Source organism: Anarhichas minor, unplaced genomic scaffold (genome assembly GCF_050575085.1).
Source record: "Anarhichas minor isolate MPS153535 unplaced genomic scaffold, ASM5057508v1 ptg000046l, whole genome shotgun sequence".
NCBI classification, from domain to species: Eukaryota; Metazoa; Chordata; class Actinopteri; order Perciformes; family Anarhichadidae; genus Anarhichas; species Anarhichas minor.
In genome coordinates this window covers 682,883-697,085 of record NW_027466492.1, presented here as the reverse complement: position 1 = coordinate 697,085, position 14,203 = coordinate 682,883, and the positions used below count along the sequence as shown (strand labels likewise).

At 44.8% G+C, this 14,203-nt stretch overlaps 1 protein-coding gene across 9 annotated transcripts in view; it reads left to right on the top strand.

Annotated features, from left to right (window-relative positions):
• The window catches only part of pak4 (p21 protein (Cdc42/Rac)-activated kinase 4), a 28,076-nt gene extending 13,873 nt beyond the window's left edge, over nt 1–14,203 (top strand). For 8 of the 9 annotated variants that reach the window (XM_076112070.1, XM_076112075.1, XM_076112077.1 and 5 more), the window contains 10 exons: nt 3,167–3,403; nt 3,745–3,947; nt 4,058–4,271; nt 4,557–4,790; nt 5,537–5,977; nt 7,188–7,321; nt 8,248–8,374; nt 11,417–11,542; nt 11,640–11,774; nt 12,261–14,203. In XM_076112070.1, coding sequence (XP_075968185.1) covers nt 3,203–3,403; nt 3,745–3,947; nt 4,058–4,271; nt 4,557–4,790; nt 5,537–5,977; nt 7,188–7,321; nt 8,248–8,374; nt 11,417–11,542; nt 11,640–11,774; nt 12,261–12,416 — 1,971 coding nt within the window. In that variant the 5' untranslated portion in view covers nt 3,167–3,202 and the 3' untranslated portion in view covers nt 12,417–14,203. Of the gene's footprint in view, nt 1–1,325; nt 1,589–3,166; nt 3,404–3,744; nt 3,948–4,057; nt 4,272–4,556; nt 4,791–5,536; nt 5,978–7,187; nt 7,322–8,247; nt 8,375–11,416; nt 11,543–11,639; nt 11,775–12,260 lie in introns of those variants that run through there. The other variant, XM_076112078.1, reaches the window with a different exon arrangement.

Below are 14,203 nucleotides of genomic sequence, written 5' to 3'. Positions count from 1 at the left end.
GCATGTCGATGTGTCCTTGAGCAAGACACTTAACCCCAAAATTGCTCCTGTAGTTGTGCCTACGGTGTAGAAATGTGATAGAATCTGAATTGTAAGTCGCTTTGGATAAAAGCGTCTGCCAAATGACTGTAATGTGATGTAAAGCCCTCCCACACAGTTCTGTTTATTCGTACTACAAACAAGTCATCTACGTGCCACCAAGCAAATTAAGTTGCTTCTCAAATAAAGCCCTGTGAGGTCAGAGCTCTGTAATCTGTTTACTGTTTACCACACAGCCTTAGTTACAGTTCAACTTTTTATCACGTCTTGGCTCTTGACAGCAGCAGTAAAATCTTGCAATCACTCGAGCTAAGAGTCCCCGATATCTCCAGATGCAGCCTAAAAGCCCCGGATTTAACAGCCACAATCCTCCGCGGTTCACAGCCAGACTGCTGTCTCTATGAGACGCTCAGCGTCTCAATCCCCTCGTGGCCATTTCTCATGCTGATCTACAGTTTGCTGAAGGTCCTTATTCTTTCAATAAGACATCACCACCAACAGCCCTAACGGTTCCTTTCTTGCTAATAGAAGACCTAATCATTGGGTGCATGACATATTGGTTTATGTTATTGTGCTCTGTGGGTCATATGATTTCTTCAGCCACCACTCATTTTGTACTCTCATGAGCCAGTAGTTACTATCTGTGTCCCAGAGTCTTCTCTGTTGTCACCACACTCATTATGCATTTATAACCAGTGTTATAACCTCACTGTTATGAGATCTAAAATCCAGTGTTGCTAGTTTGGTGGAGTAACTGAACATGTACGTTGAACATACCGGCACTACGTCAATAGTGAAATATCTGATATGATTTATTAAAGGTCTAGATGTGATGAAAAACATGCTCAAATATTTGAGGATTAATGTGACCGCAACATGATAGAATGACCGAGTTGCTACTCTGTCACTTTAAAAAAGTCCCTGGAGCACATTGTGATTTATATTCTCATTATGTGTTCTCATTAAAAAGCTATGACATCTGATAGTAATTCATAAGCAAAGCTATTCATTTAGCTGAGCCATAGAAACATCATGCTGAGGATAAGTGTTGCTTCACTGACCCGTCGCAACGCGCAACAACACTTGTGCAACATGTCTGCAGATAAATCTCCACATTAGCAAAGTACCCTCATGTCTCTGGCCTGTTTGTAGTACAACGCTGCGTTGGAGCTCCGTGTCGGTGCTGTCATGGCCGTGAACCTCACTTCTCTCAGCGTGTTGCCGGGCGGGTCCGGCTCCACTTCAAACACTCGTGCTGTGAAAGGCTTCACTAACGCTGCAGACTGTGAACCATGACTCATGACTTCTAACTCATGACCCGCCCAGATCGCCCTCTCACTCTGTTTTTTTTTTTTTTGTGTTCTTGGTGAAGTATTTTGTAGAAAAACCAAGAAGAGAACATTGTGTTTGTCCCACCACTCCTGTCGCCCCCTCTGGTCTGCTTGTAACACACCAGCGGGCCTCTGTTTGAGTACTGGGAGTGTCTCTTTTGATGCCCAACGACAAAGCAGCATGGTTGAGAGGGAGGCTATTTACAAGCCAAGAAATGGTGAGCAGTGCTTCACAGGATACTTTGTAAACTCAGAAATCCTCCACCATCTGAGGGTTTTTTATTCGAGCCAACCACAATAGCAGCAGAATTTAATATTTATACTGATTAGATGACTTTGATGATGCACTTGTTCCTGTTATGGACTCACTGTAGAACAATATGAGGCAGTGAGTCATCTGTTGAGTGTTTGATGGTTGTTTATTTGTGCTTAAGAACGTACCAACCGTGAAACAATGAGAGAAAAACACGTTTTTCTCTCATTCACAGCACCACCACGCTGCCTCTCTTCTATCGCCCACGCCATCGCTCTCTCTCTCTTTTCTGTCTTTTCTTAAATGAGTCGAGAAGTCGACGACAAAGCCTAACTTTACTTATGTTTTTAAACAAAGAAAAATGCTCCCCCGTCCCAAATCGATACGAGATTACTTCCTCGTTTTATGAAGCAGTACGCTGTTTAAAGAACCAATCGGAGACGCTCATGCCTGCAAACCCCGACCAGAAAGATCCTGTTCGACCAGGGCGGGGGGGGGGGGGGGGGGCAGTACTTTGTCTTCTGTGCAAAAAGACCTGCATTGTCAACAAGTCGTTTACTCAATCTGAGGTCGCACTCTGTGGTGACACTGTACTGTGCTGTAGTTATTTTAGCATGTCTAATATTTTGTCCCCCTAGTTGATGTTTGGTGTATACAGGAGTAAAGATATTATTCATACTTTTAGTCCCTTTTGTACAGTGATTAGCGGAAAATAAGTTACAACTGAAAATAACATTTTGCCCACCTTACGGAAGTTGACACACTTGCATGCATTCCCATGTTTAAAGGGTATACTTTCTACTTTTTAACTTGCACCTTTCTGTCGGTCTATCTTTTTTTAAATCTATCCATCCAGCTTTTTACCTTTCTATCTTTCTTTCTTTCTTTGGGATTCATAGCACCCCATCATGGATGCCAGTTCTTTTGCAGCCATAAAATTGAAATTTGTTCTCAAAGGGAAGTGTCACCAGGCAGTGTGTTTAGATACAAGGGCTGGGGAAAGTTGTCAGAGGCATCCTCTCACTTTCACACTCTTATTCAGAATCATGTCCAAAATACACTATGCTATGTACTGAACGTGACAAGCACAGATTGACAGTCCGTTAGTGTGTATGTAACAGTATTGGGGAATCTCTAAAAGTCATATTTGCAACCTTTCTTTTTCTGCTGATCCGTGACTCTAAAAAGCGATACGATCGTAACCATGAGTTTTGTGACCTTTGACCTTTGACCCCCTACTCACAGTGGGGCTGAGGCGGCGAGAAAAGTAGCCAGTGATGACGAGTAAGCAGCTCTTTGAGGGCGCTGCTCTGATGTCTGGGCTTGTTGTGTTGTCATTAGGAAATGCTGGAGCAAATCTTAAATACTGATTCATATGTTCAAATACTATTTGAACAGGTGTGTTTTCAGGTATAATATGTGTTTTCTGAAGTTGTCTGTGCCCGCCTGCATGCATGTGTTACATATACCACTTGGAAGAATTACAGTTTTCCTTCGTCTTTCCTGCTAATCCTCCCTCTCTTTCCTCCTTCCTCCCTTGCAGGTCTGATGCTAGGCTGCAGCTGCCACGGCCGCCATCATGTTCACCAAAAAGAAGAAGTCTCGCATCCAGATCTCCGCTCCGTCCAACTTTGAGCATCGCGTGCACACAGACTTTGACGAGCAGGAGCAGAAGTTCGTCGGGCTGCCGCGGCAATGGCAGTCGCTCATCGAAGATACGGCCAAACGGCCCAAACCCTTCATCGACGCGACCGTCATCACTACTGTAGAGCCGCGCAAGGTGGGAGGAGCCAAAAAAAAAATAATAATCTATCTCAAATGTCACGAATTATGTTTATTAGTTTGTGGATTTTGACCAAGCTGTATTTTGACTGATTATAACTCAAGATACTGATGTGTAGCCACCCAAATTTTAACACATGGTCACTGCAGTACTTCGGTCTTCAAAAGCCTAATTTTTAACAACGGTCAAGTTGAACAGCTGTGTAGACCTACTTTCCTCCACACAGAAAGAGGGAATTGATAAAGAATGGGACCGATATGCTGATTTGATGATGGCATTTGTTTCAATAATATCCTCAGGCCTTTCCTCTGGTTCACTCTTCACTCTTTTCCCTCCAGACAATTGTACGTGGCAGCAAGCTCGGAGTGGACGGCTCTCTGACCTGGCTGCTGGACGAGTTCGACACCATGTCCGTGACTCGCTCCAACTCCCTGCGACGGGGCAGCCCCCCCATCCAGCCCCGCAAGGACTCTAGGTCTTCAGGAGGAGGCGGGCAGGAGAACGGAGACCCTCACCACAGACACCACTCACACCCAGACAGGTGAGTAGTTCAACCGCAGCGCGTCAGCATCATCATCATCATCAAAGCAAAGAGATTCTGTCAATACAAGCCAAGTATGTGCACTGACCTTTGCATCGCTCTGCTTCTAGAGACCAACCCAGACCGGAACACCACCAGAGCGGAGGTGACCACCGCCAGGGTCCACGCGCGCTCCGTCCTCAGTGGGATGAGGGAGACCAGGGCCGGCCCCAGCAGCAGCCCCGGGGCCAAGAGCCCAGCCGGGCCCCCAGGGACAGGGACAGGCCTGGCTCCGGCCCTCCTCCTCCACCTCATAGAGACAGAGAGCATCGGGAACGGGGTCAGGTAAGGACTCAAGAAGAACCCAACAAGATTTATTATTTGCTGTTCAAAGGACTCATCTGGCTCTCTTTCTTGCAGTCATGATCTTCCAGACCAATAGCATTAAACGTGTTGGTATTTCCCACATTAACGAGAGATTTGAGTTTGTTTAATTTGACACTGCAGCAGGATTGCACCCTGTAGTGTGCTTGTTTTCTTCATTTTTAATCCACGTTTCCTGTCTCAGTTCTTTCTTTCGCACATCCTGATAAACCGCCCATCTCTCACCCAAACCCTGCCTCTCTTCAGGAGCAGGTGGCTCACAGGGATCAACCCGGGGACCTCAGGCCAAAGTCCAGCTACACGGTGCGGGACGGCAGCCCTCAGTCTCCCAGAGACAAGAGGCCTCTCTCCGGGCCCAACATCCGCACCCCAAACCTGCCGGTGACGGAGGACGCGATGAAGACTGCCCAGCAGACCACGCGGCCATTTAACACCTACCCGAGGACGGACAGCGAGGGCGGACGCAGCCCCACAGGACAGGTGGGGACGGCAGCATGAACAGAGAGACAGACAGGCTGTTGCCAGGATAGACAGGAGGAGAAAACTGCAGCGCTGAGGGAAGCTATTGACCGAGAGAAAAAGGCAGACGGGTGCTAATTGAGCCGCAGGCTGCTGGATGGTAGATCTTATCACTTTGCTCTGTGTTCTCCAGGTCAGAATTAACCAATTATCTCCACTGAAGGCTGTTGGTGGTGCTTATGTGATAATGTCAAGCAGGTTAAGTTCAGGGCGTTCTTTACAACAGAACAACTTTGTGCCAGCGTGCTTCTCAGAGGGATGTATTTAAAAGATAATTTAAACTGTTCAGTCAATTAAAATACACTTTCTATGGTCCAGGCTTTGATTTCTGTTTGTATTTTTCATGTAGAAAAAAATCAAAGATTTCCCCACTCCATTCAAACTGCTGTAACCTTCCCTTTTAATATAGACCATTGAAGGTCATTTTTCAAATCGGTGAGCAGCGATGTTTTATGTTTTGTATGGTCTTTACATTAATGTGATGAAGTACTTTGATTGGCCATGTCCTAATGGATTTTCCTGACAAAACATTGTTAAATATAATGAGATATTCTGTGATAGAGGATTAAATACATATTATTATCAATATTTTCAATGATGCAAGCTATCAATGTATAACTAGTTGCAGCTTCAACCCTGAAAAGTGAGTTTCCTCTACATTATATTAATTATACATTCTGTTTGTGATGACGCTCCCTTTCTTCCAGCCGGTTCGACACCAGGACTCTTCCCCTAAAAACGGCCCATCTGGCGGCTCCAGCCGAGGCTCCTCCAGCTCCAAGCCCCCCATAAGCCACCCGCACCCTCATCACACCTCCCACCCCAGCCTGACCCCCGAGGCCACCCAGCACCCTCACACCCAGCACCCCAACGTTCCGGCCCCGCGGCCCCCAGCGCCGGGTGCTCCGTCTCAGGGCCGCTCGCCGCAGAGGGAGCCGCAGAGGGTTTCCCACGAGCAGTTCAGAGCGGCACTACAGATGGTGGTGGACCCGGGCGATCCGCGAACCTACCTGGACCACTACATTAAGATCGGGGAGGGGTCGACGGGCATCGTGTGCATCGCCACAGTGAAGACCACCGGGAAACTGGTGGCCGTGAAGAAGATGGACCTGAGGAAGCAACAACGTAGAGAACTCCTCTTCAATGAGGTAAGAGTTCAGGAGCTAGTCCGTGCTGTGACTCGGTATTGGTACTTGATACCTTTTAAGGTAAATAAGTAGCAAAACTTCTCCCGTCAAACGATATCAATGTTTAAATTCAAATATATACTTATTGCTGCGGTCATAGTTGTTCTGGACTACATTATATTGAGGCGTTTCTTTTCTTCCATATTTACATAAATGAGTGAGCTTTTCAAGATGACTACTATTTGTTGGACGTTATGTTGCCACAGAGGTAATTGCAATAAATATTAAAGTCATTTTGAGACCATTTTATGCCACTGATGTAATGATGATATAACAGCATAATCATACAAGCACACCCTCCCTTTATATATCGATAAAATGGACTCTCAGGCTCTGTTGGGTACAGAGAGTCATTCATTCATTAACAGACAACAAACAGTCATTCCAGTCGACATACAGGCGTCTTCATGTAGCGGGGCTCTTATCTCTCATTGGGCTTAAACCCTAAAAGGTTTTTCTCTGCTTATTTGGCTTTAGTGCTAAACTGTTGTTGACAAACACAACGGGCAATATTGAATATTAAAAACAACTCTCAATACAATGCAGTTCAGTACAGCACCATCCTTACTTATGACCACGATGTTAAAACATGTAATTAACATGTAATCAACATGTAATTAACATGTAATCAACATGTAATCAACATGTAATCAACACCTCTATAACTCTGAAAACAACAAACCGAACATTGCAAACAGATGACCGGTCTGTTTTTTTCTAACTAGTCTTTAAACCACAATGAAATAACTGCCGTATTTTTCTCTTCTGTATATAAATATTAGAATTTAACATAAACAAGTCTAAATGTACGTTCCACGCTTTATCGACATACATGTCACATATGAAGACAGCGGAGCAGCAGAACCAAAGAACCACTGAATTACATACAACGCCTCTCGTCAAAAGAGTTTGATTTGTTGTCAGTATAAATTACTTTCATGTAGTAGTTGTGGTGGTAATAGTAGTAGTAATAGTAGTAGTGGTGATGGTGGTGCATACAGATCCATTAGTTGCCACTTTACATGTAGACACTTTAATCCGCTGAGTCATCAGTTGTTTCCGACGGTTGTTGATCGATCGCAGCATCGACCCGACAGACACACGTCTCTCTCTTCCTGCGTTGCCAACGTAAACAAACCTGTCTGTCTTTCTGTTTCCACGGTAACTGTAGGTGGTAATCATGCGGGACTATCACCATGAGAACGTGGTGGAGATGTACAACAGCTACCTGGTGGGAGACGAGCTCTGGGTCGTCATGGAGTTCCTGGAGGGCGGAGCGCTCACCGACATCGTGACACACACCAGGTGGGAATCACTTATGTAGGGCCTCGCATGTGACCTTTTATTCCATGTAATCAATACATCATGTGACACATTTTATTTATTATTACCGTCTCTCCATTACTCTGTGTCCTGCTTTAAATGTGCCTCATTAAAGCCCTAAACCACAAAGACTCTGTTCCTCCACAAGGGGGCAGTGTTGCCTAGTAGAGATATATCACCATGTTTGTATGAGAAGTATTCAGATATTGTAATAAATTCAAGTAGCAATACCAGAGTGTAGAAATACTCTTTAACAAGTAGAAGTCCTGAATTTGAAGTCTTACTTAAGTAAAAGTACACAAGTATTAGTATTAAAATATACTTGAACTACCTAAGTACAAAAAAAGGATATATTATATATATATATATATATATATATATATGAATTCCTTTATATACTGCTGGTTACTTTAATCTGTAATAGTACATCACCATGTATTAGCTGATTTATATTTTGTATTGATAATCTGAATCTGCAAAGTAACTCGTAGCTTAACTTGTCAAATAAATGTAATAGAGTAAAAAAATGAAGTAAAAGTACAAAGTACCATGAAAAGAAAATACTCAAGTAAAGTAATAGTGCCTAAGAATTGTGCAGTACTTGAGTAAATGTACTTTCCCACCACTGACCACAACGACCTGTGTCTTTTTACATCTTTTCACAACACGCGTTACAAAATGATTATTATGACAGTTTTCCAGATTCATGCAACATGTTTGGATGACTACGTCTGCATGAAACATTGACACAATGTCCAAAGGGTTTTCTTTCTGGGTGCTACATCTCATCAATATGGTGTCAGAAAGGATCGCACCTCACTGTAGAGTGAACCAGAAACAAAAAACGGCACTAACACAAGTGTACGAGCAGAGGTGGTGAAAAGTGTGAATCTCTCTGGTGTCTGCAGGATGAACGAGGAGCAGATCGCCACGGTGTGTCTGTCTGTCCTGAAGGCTCTGTCCGTCCTCCACACACAGGGCGTGATCCACAGAGACATCAAGAGTGACTCCATCCTCCTCACTCATGATGGACGCGTACGTACCACACCCTTGACGCTACTTTTTTTTATCCCTCCGCGACACATTACTAATAGGATAAAATGGTGAAGTGATGACATTTTGGACAGACCTGGATGTAAATTGCAATTGACTGGTTGGCAGAGGTTTATTACTGCGAGATGGTAATTCCTGTTTCAAAAGAACATCGAAGAAAACGGCTGCATCTTTATTTCTTTCTAGGCAGGAAGAGCCCTTTATGAAAGGCGTTATAGACTCAATAAATCTGTCAAAAAGCTTCCCTTTTAAAAGGAGAAAGTAATCCCGCATCTGCTTTTACATGTTAAACCACAACGCTGTGGCTGATTCAGCACTTTACCAGAATATAAGCATTTTCTCTCTGCAGACATCTTGACTAGTCACAGCAGGACGGGCAGCGTGTTTCTCAGAGGATGCACAAGCTAAACACAGAACGTCACCCAGCGTTGCAAGAACAAAGGCTCGTAAAAAGGAACTAAATGCCCGTCTGTTAACCGCTACTGTAGAACTAAGGCGGGTCACTTCCTGCTTGTTGACAAGCAAGTTTCTGCTTTCTACATGAAAATGAAACCAACTCGGTTGCACAGCGAGACGAGGGCAAAAAGGAACTGTGCTTTAAGTGTTTGTCAGTCGGTACACAAACACACACAAGCGGGTCTGAGTTTGCACTGTGGTGTGTCAGCCGTGGACACAGAAGACGGCGACTCTGTGTGTCAGAAGTTGCTGAATCCGCACAGATGTGTGGTTCTGCTGAGCGGAAGTTTCAACCGCATCTTTATCATTTCAACAAGGCCGATAAAATGAGGCAAGCCTTTAGCGGAATGTCTTGAGCCTATTTGCCCACATTGGTCACTCCCTATTGTGTAAACGATTCAGTGAATTTCAGGGAACAAATGAGTCGTTTTCTCCACAGCGTACCACATCCTGCTGACCGCCTTCAGTCAGTTGTTGTGCTGTCTGAGGCAGAAAAGAAGCCCCTGCAGGGTCTTCTTCATGTTGCTCATACTCCTGCTCATGAGTTTCTCAGAGGACACCCAGTGTTTCAGAGACTATGCACTATGTCAAAGTGATCTCAGGAAAGGCCTTCACACACCGGGGGTGTGACTCGCCTGCTTATATGATACGTCCAGTAAGAGCGGTTTGTCAAGGTCCAAAGGAGGAATAACGTTTGCGGAGTCTTCGTGTTGTTTTATAAATATAGCTGCAACTCAACCAGTTCCGCAACACGTGATTGGTTGATGCCTTTATTTCCAGTGCAAAAGCTCAGAAAAAACAACCTTGTTTACTCACACTGCTTTTTTCGCCGCATTATTCTGTGTGTGTGTAAAAGGCTTAAAGCTGCATGGACAAAACTGGTTAAATCAGATGTACGGATCTTTAAATGAACGGCCACCTTAACCTGGTGGAGGTGTCTGTGACCCTGGGAGCTGTGTTGTCCGCGGCAGTAGCTCCTGGTAGCGTCTCCCAGGACTGTGTGCCGGGCGGCAGGCAAAGGTGGGGACCGAGGCATCGCAGACTGGCTCTAGGGACCTGGAATGTCACCTCTCTGGTGGGGAAGGAACCGGAGCTGGTGCTGGAGGTGGAGCGGTACCGACTAGATGTAGTTAAGCTCACCTCCACACAGAGCGCACCTCAGGTTCTACGAGCCATACGGTCTTTAACATGATCATAAATAATATTGAACGAGGTAAAGCTCACAGTGTTTCTTTATGTCCTATTGTGTTCAAATAACGTTTGGACGTGCATTTCTTTCCAAACACTGTGAGCTGCTCCTCGTTCAATATTATTTATTGAACGAACCTCTGGGTTCACGCAGAGGGCTGGGTTGGGTTTGCGGTTTGGACTGACAGGGGAAGCAGACTCAGCCGAGCCTGAAGTGTTTCTTGTCAGCAGGGTGTGTTCGTATCTGAATGCAGCTGTGTGCTGGCTGATGAAATGTGTGTGTGTTGTAAAATAGTGTTGAGACATTGCATCTCTATTCGGGTTCACTGTAACGTCCGAGTTTAGATTCGTGTTAAAGTCTTCAGTGTCGTCTGTGAAGCTCACTCCGTCATTGTTAGCCATCATATAACGAGGTCTCATCTGTGAGTTGTTCGTACGTGTGTGCAGCGCTTCTCATCGCAGGTTTGTTTCATTTCTCTTTCTGAGGCTGAGAGTCGGCCTTGTGGGCAACATCCAGGGCTGCTTCTCTGTGTAGATACCCAGCCATGCACAAACCTTCTCAGAAGGAGGGGTGGATGGTAGCGAGGAGAGAATATCAGGGACTGGACCCTCGACTATTGAAGCATAAGCTGTGCCTCACATCCCCAAATTCAATATTTATATATTTAGTTGTGCTGCTGAAACGCACCTTTTTCTTTTTTTAGAAAAGAAGTTACTTTTCTTCATCCGTCCATAATCTAAAGTGAAATTCACTATGCTGAAAGAATTTATGATAGTATGCACTCCGATCAAACCACCTGCACGACATATTCCTCCAAAGTTTGGACACCTTACCGTCCCATTCTTCAAATATGTTCACAATCTATGTATCATTCAGTCATCCGTCTCTCCTGAATCTTACTGTTGGTGTATAGTGAAGGCTCTGAGGACAGAGGGGCCTTTGCTCTGTTGATTTTCAACCCACTTTGTGATGTTGGGCTTTGAAGAAAGAAATGACCTGGCTTTGTTTTTTGGTGGTGTAACAGCATCAGGGAAGTTTCTGACTGTTATTAAATGTATATTAAAATATATACATAAAGTAGATGCAGAGAACTATTGTAGTTCTCCAACCTCAAATACACAAACGGGATGTTAAAAAGTATTTGTCACTGTCGCCTTGTTTTGTACTTTCTGTGAAAAATGATCTTGACATTCATTCCATTTCTCTTTTTCATCCGTCTCTCCGTCTCTCTCTCTCTCTCTCTCTCTCTCTCTCTCTCTGTATCTCTCTCTCTCTCTCTCTCTCTCTCTCTCTCTCTCTCTCTCTCTCTCTCTCTCTGTCTCTCTGTCTCTCTGTCTCTCTCTCTCTCTCTCTCTGTCTCCCTATGTCTCTGTCTGCAGGTGAAGCTGTCAGACTTTGGCTTTTGTGCCCAGGTGTCTAAGGAAGTGCAAAGAAGGAAGTCTCTGGTGGGAACACCATACTGGATGGCACCAGAGCTCATATCCAGGCTGCCTTATGGACCGGAGGTAACACTCCCCGTTCCCTCAGGATTTCACTGCTATTTGTCACGTAAACATCTGAACGAGGACATCTCTTCTGCTTGTTGTCCGTCTCTCTGTCCAGGTGGACATCTGGTCTCTGGGTATCATGGTCATAGAGATGGTGGACGGGGAGCCGCCGTACTTCAACGAGCCGCCGCTCAAAGCCATGAAAATGATCCGAGACAACCTGCCCCCCAAACTGAAGAACCTGCACAAGGTACAAGGACAAGAAGCTTGAGTTTGACAGAGCACTTTGTGTGCAGCGGGTGTCAGGGATGTCGTCATAACATCACACATTTGAGCTAAAGCAACAAAATCAGTTGCACAGAAAACAGTGTCTTGTATTATAACATGACTCCTCAGCTTCTAAAGAACCCAACCTGCCACGTTGATTGTAACCCGTGTACTTTACATTATCGTCCTCTTTATGGGCTTCTATGAGGTCACCTCAAGCCCTGGCACAGATCCCAGCACTGCTGCCACCATCCTCACTACTGCTTTAACATTCAACTCATAAAAGCACTAAGATAGCTAAATGAAGCCGTGGTTAAGCAGAAGTGTGTGACATAGATTACAGAGGAATAAGTCTGCTCTCCAGCCTTTAAGCCGGTGAAAGTGAAGGTTGTTTGGGTTCCCCATTAATTACCCTTTTACAAACCGGCATGAAGGTGTTAATAACACTCTTCCTTTTATCTTCTCCCAGGTCTCCCCTCTGCTCAAGGGCTTCCTGGACAGGATGTTGGTGCGAGACCCGGGTCAGAGGGCCTCGGCCAGCGAGCTTCTCAAACACCCCTTCCTGACGAAGGCCGGTCCGCCGTCCTGCATCGTCCCTCTGATGAGGCAGAACAGGATCAGATGAGACCTCCGGACCCTGGAGGGGCGGCGTGCGCAGGTTCAGATGGAACAGAATACTCCTGCACACAGAGAGGTGGCCCGCAGAGGTCAGAGGTCACGGGGTGAGAGGGCTGCGCTTCGAGGCGACGCCCTCGGAACGAGCCGTGAGCTGCAAAGTGCAAACTGGGTGTGCAGGAGTATTCTTTTTTTTATGTGAATCACTGAACTGTGGGGAGTGTATTCCCTTAATAAGAGGCAATAAGGCAGTGTGTGTGTGTGTGTGAGTGCGAACATGTATGTGTATAAACATAGTTGGCAGCACTGTTAATGACAGTGTTTCATGGCTCACTCATGCGTGTGGGAGCAGAGGAGCCACAACTTGCCCGTCGAGTGATTTAAGCCGATTTCATTCAAACATTTTGGTTTTAATTGAAGACCTGGAAAGATTGCGGCTGTTTTTTATTTTTCCATTTGGACCATACCTGGATTTTAAGTGTGAAGTTGGGGTTTTGCACACCAATGGGATGCTTTGAAGGAGCCGTGAGCCCGTTGGCTGATTTTTAGAGACTGGCGGATCGTCATTTTTAATCTCACTGTTATGACGGTCTGGAAGCCGGATCTCCTCACTACAAGGACTGAGGCCGCGACGGATCCCAGACTCGGACACTACCCTCGTCACACCTACAACCTACTACTGAGGGACAAACACTTTTGACTCAGTGATGAGTCAGACAGACTTTATTTTGTAGCCATATCAATTCTAGCTTCCTGTTGTAAACAAGCAAACGTACACTAAGTCAAAAGGTAAACACTGGAGTTGTGTTTTTTCTTTTTTTTTTTACAGATGAATTGTCCTCTGATTTCCTCCTTATTTTCATGTGTAAGTACAATGAACATAGAGAGATACATCAGTTTTCATGTTTTGCTATCTCAAGTTTGTGATTGTTTTGTTGTTATTATTATTATTATTATTATTATGATTTGTTTCCTGGTTTGTTAGAGAGAGATGTGATGAATTTTGAAGCACTGTCAACGAGAGATGGAGTCGGCTCTCCCGGTTGATTCCAGCACGCAGATAATCAAAGCTCTGCATTTCATTGAGTTGTTTTGTAGACCAGACATGACTAACGGAGTCAGACTGAGGCAGTGGTTAAGAAAGCAGGAAGAGACAACGACACACCCACTTTAAACTGAATAGATGACTAAATGCTACCCCTGTTTCAGCCTTCTTTGTATTTTAGTTGTACCATAGTGTTTTTACCTGAACTATTCCAGCTGATAGAGGTAACTGGCGTAAGAAAACGAATGCTTCTTCTAGGGTAGAAAAAGAACACGAGCTGCTTTTGAGGCAATCAGCGAGTTGTTGTTTTTATTCTGTGTTGCTTCCTCATCACGTCGTAGCTCCCTTCATTAAACACACGGCGCTGTTTCCACTAGACGGCCCATTGAATGGATCAATGTTTGATTTCCTAGTTACTGCAGAGCGCTCCTGAAGCCACCTCGTGCTGCGAGTGTTCCATTCTGAAACGATAACTCGGCACAACACACACAGGAAGGAGTAACAGATTAATAAAAGAAAAGCAGCTTTGTTTAGATTTATACCGCCCATGAATAGAGATAGTCATGTGTGTGAATGAAGATATATGCTATTGTTTTAGGGTTCACGTTTTAGTCTGTGTGAAAATCCATTCTGAACATAGTGAGCAGCTTCTGATAATGCACACACACACACAAGCTGAAAGACATTCCTGTCACTGAAAGTTAAAGTTCATTTACCCACCAAAATACCAAAATAAATAGATTTGCATCAGG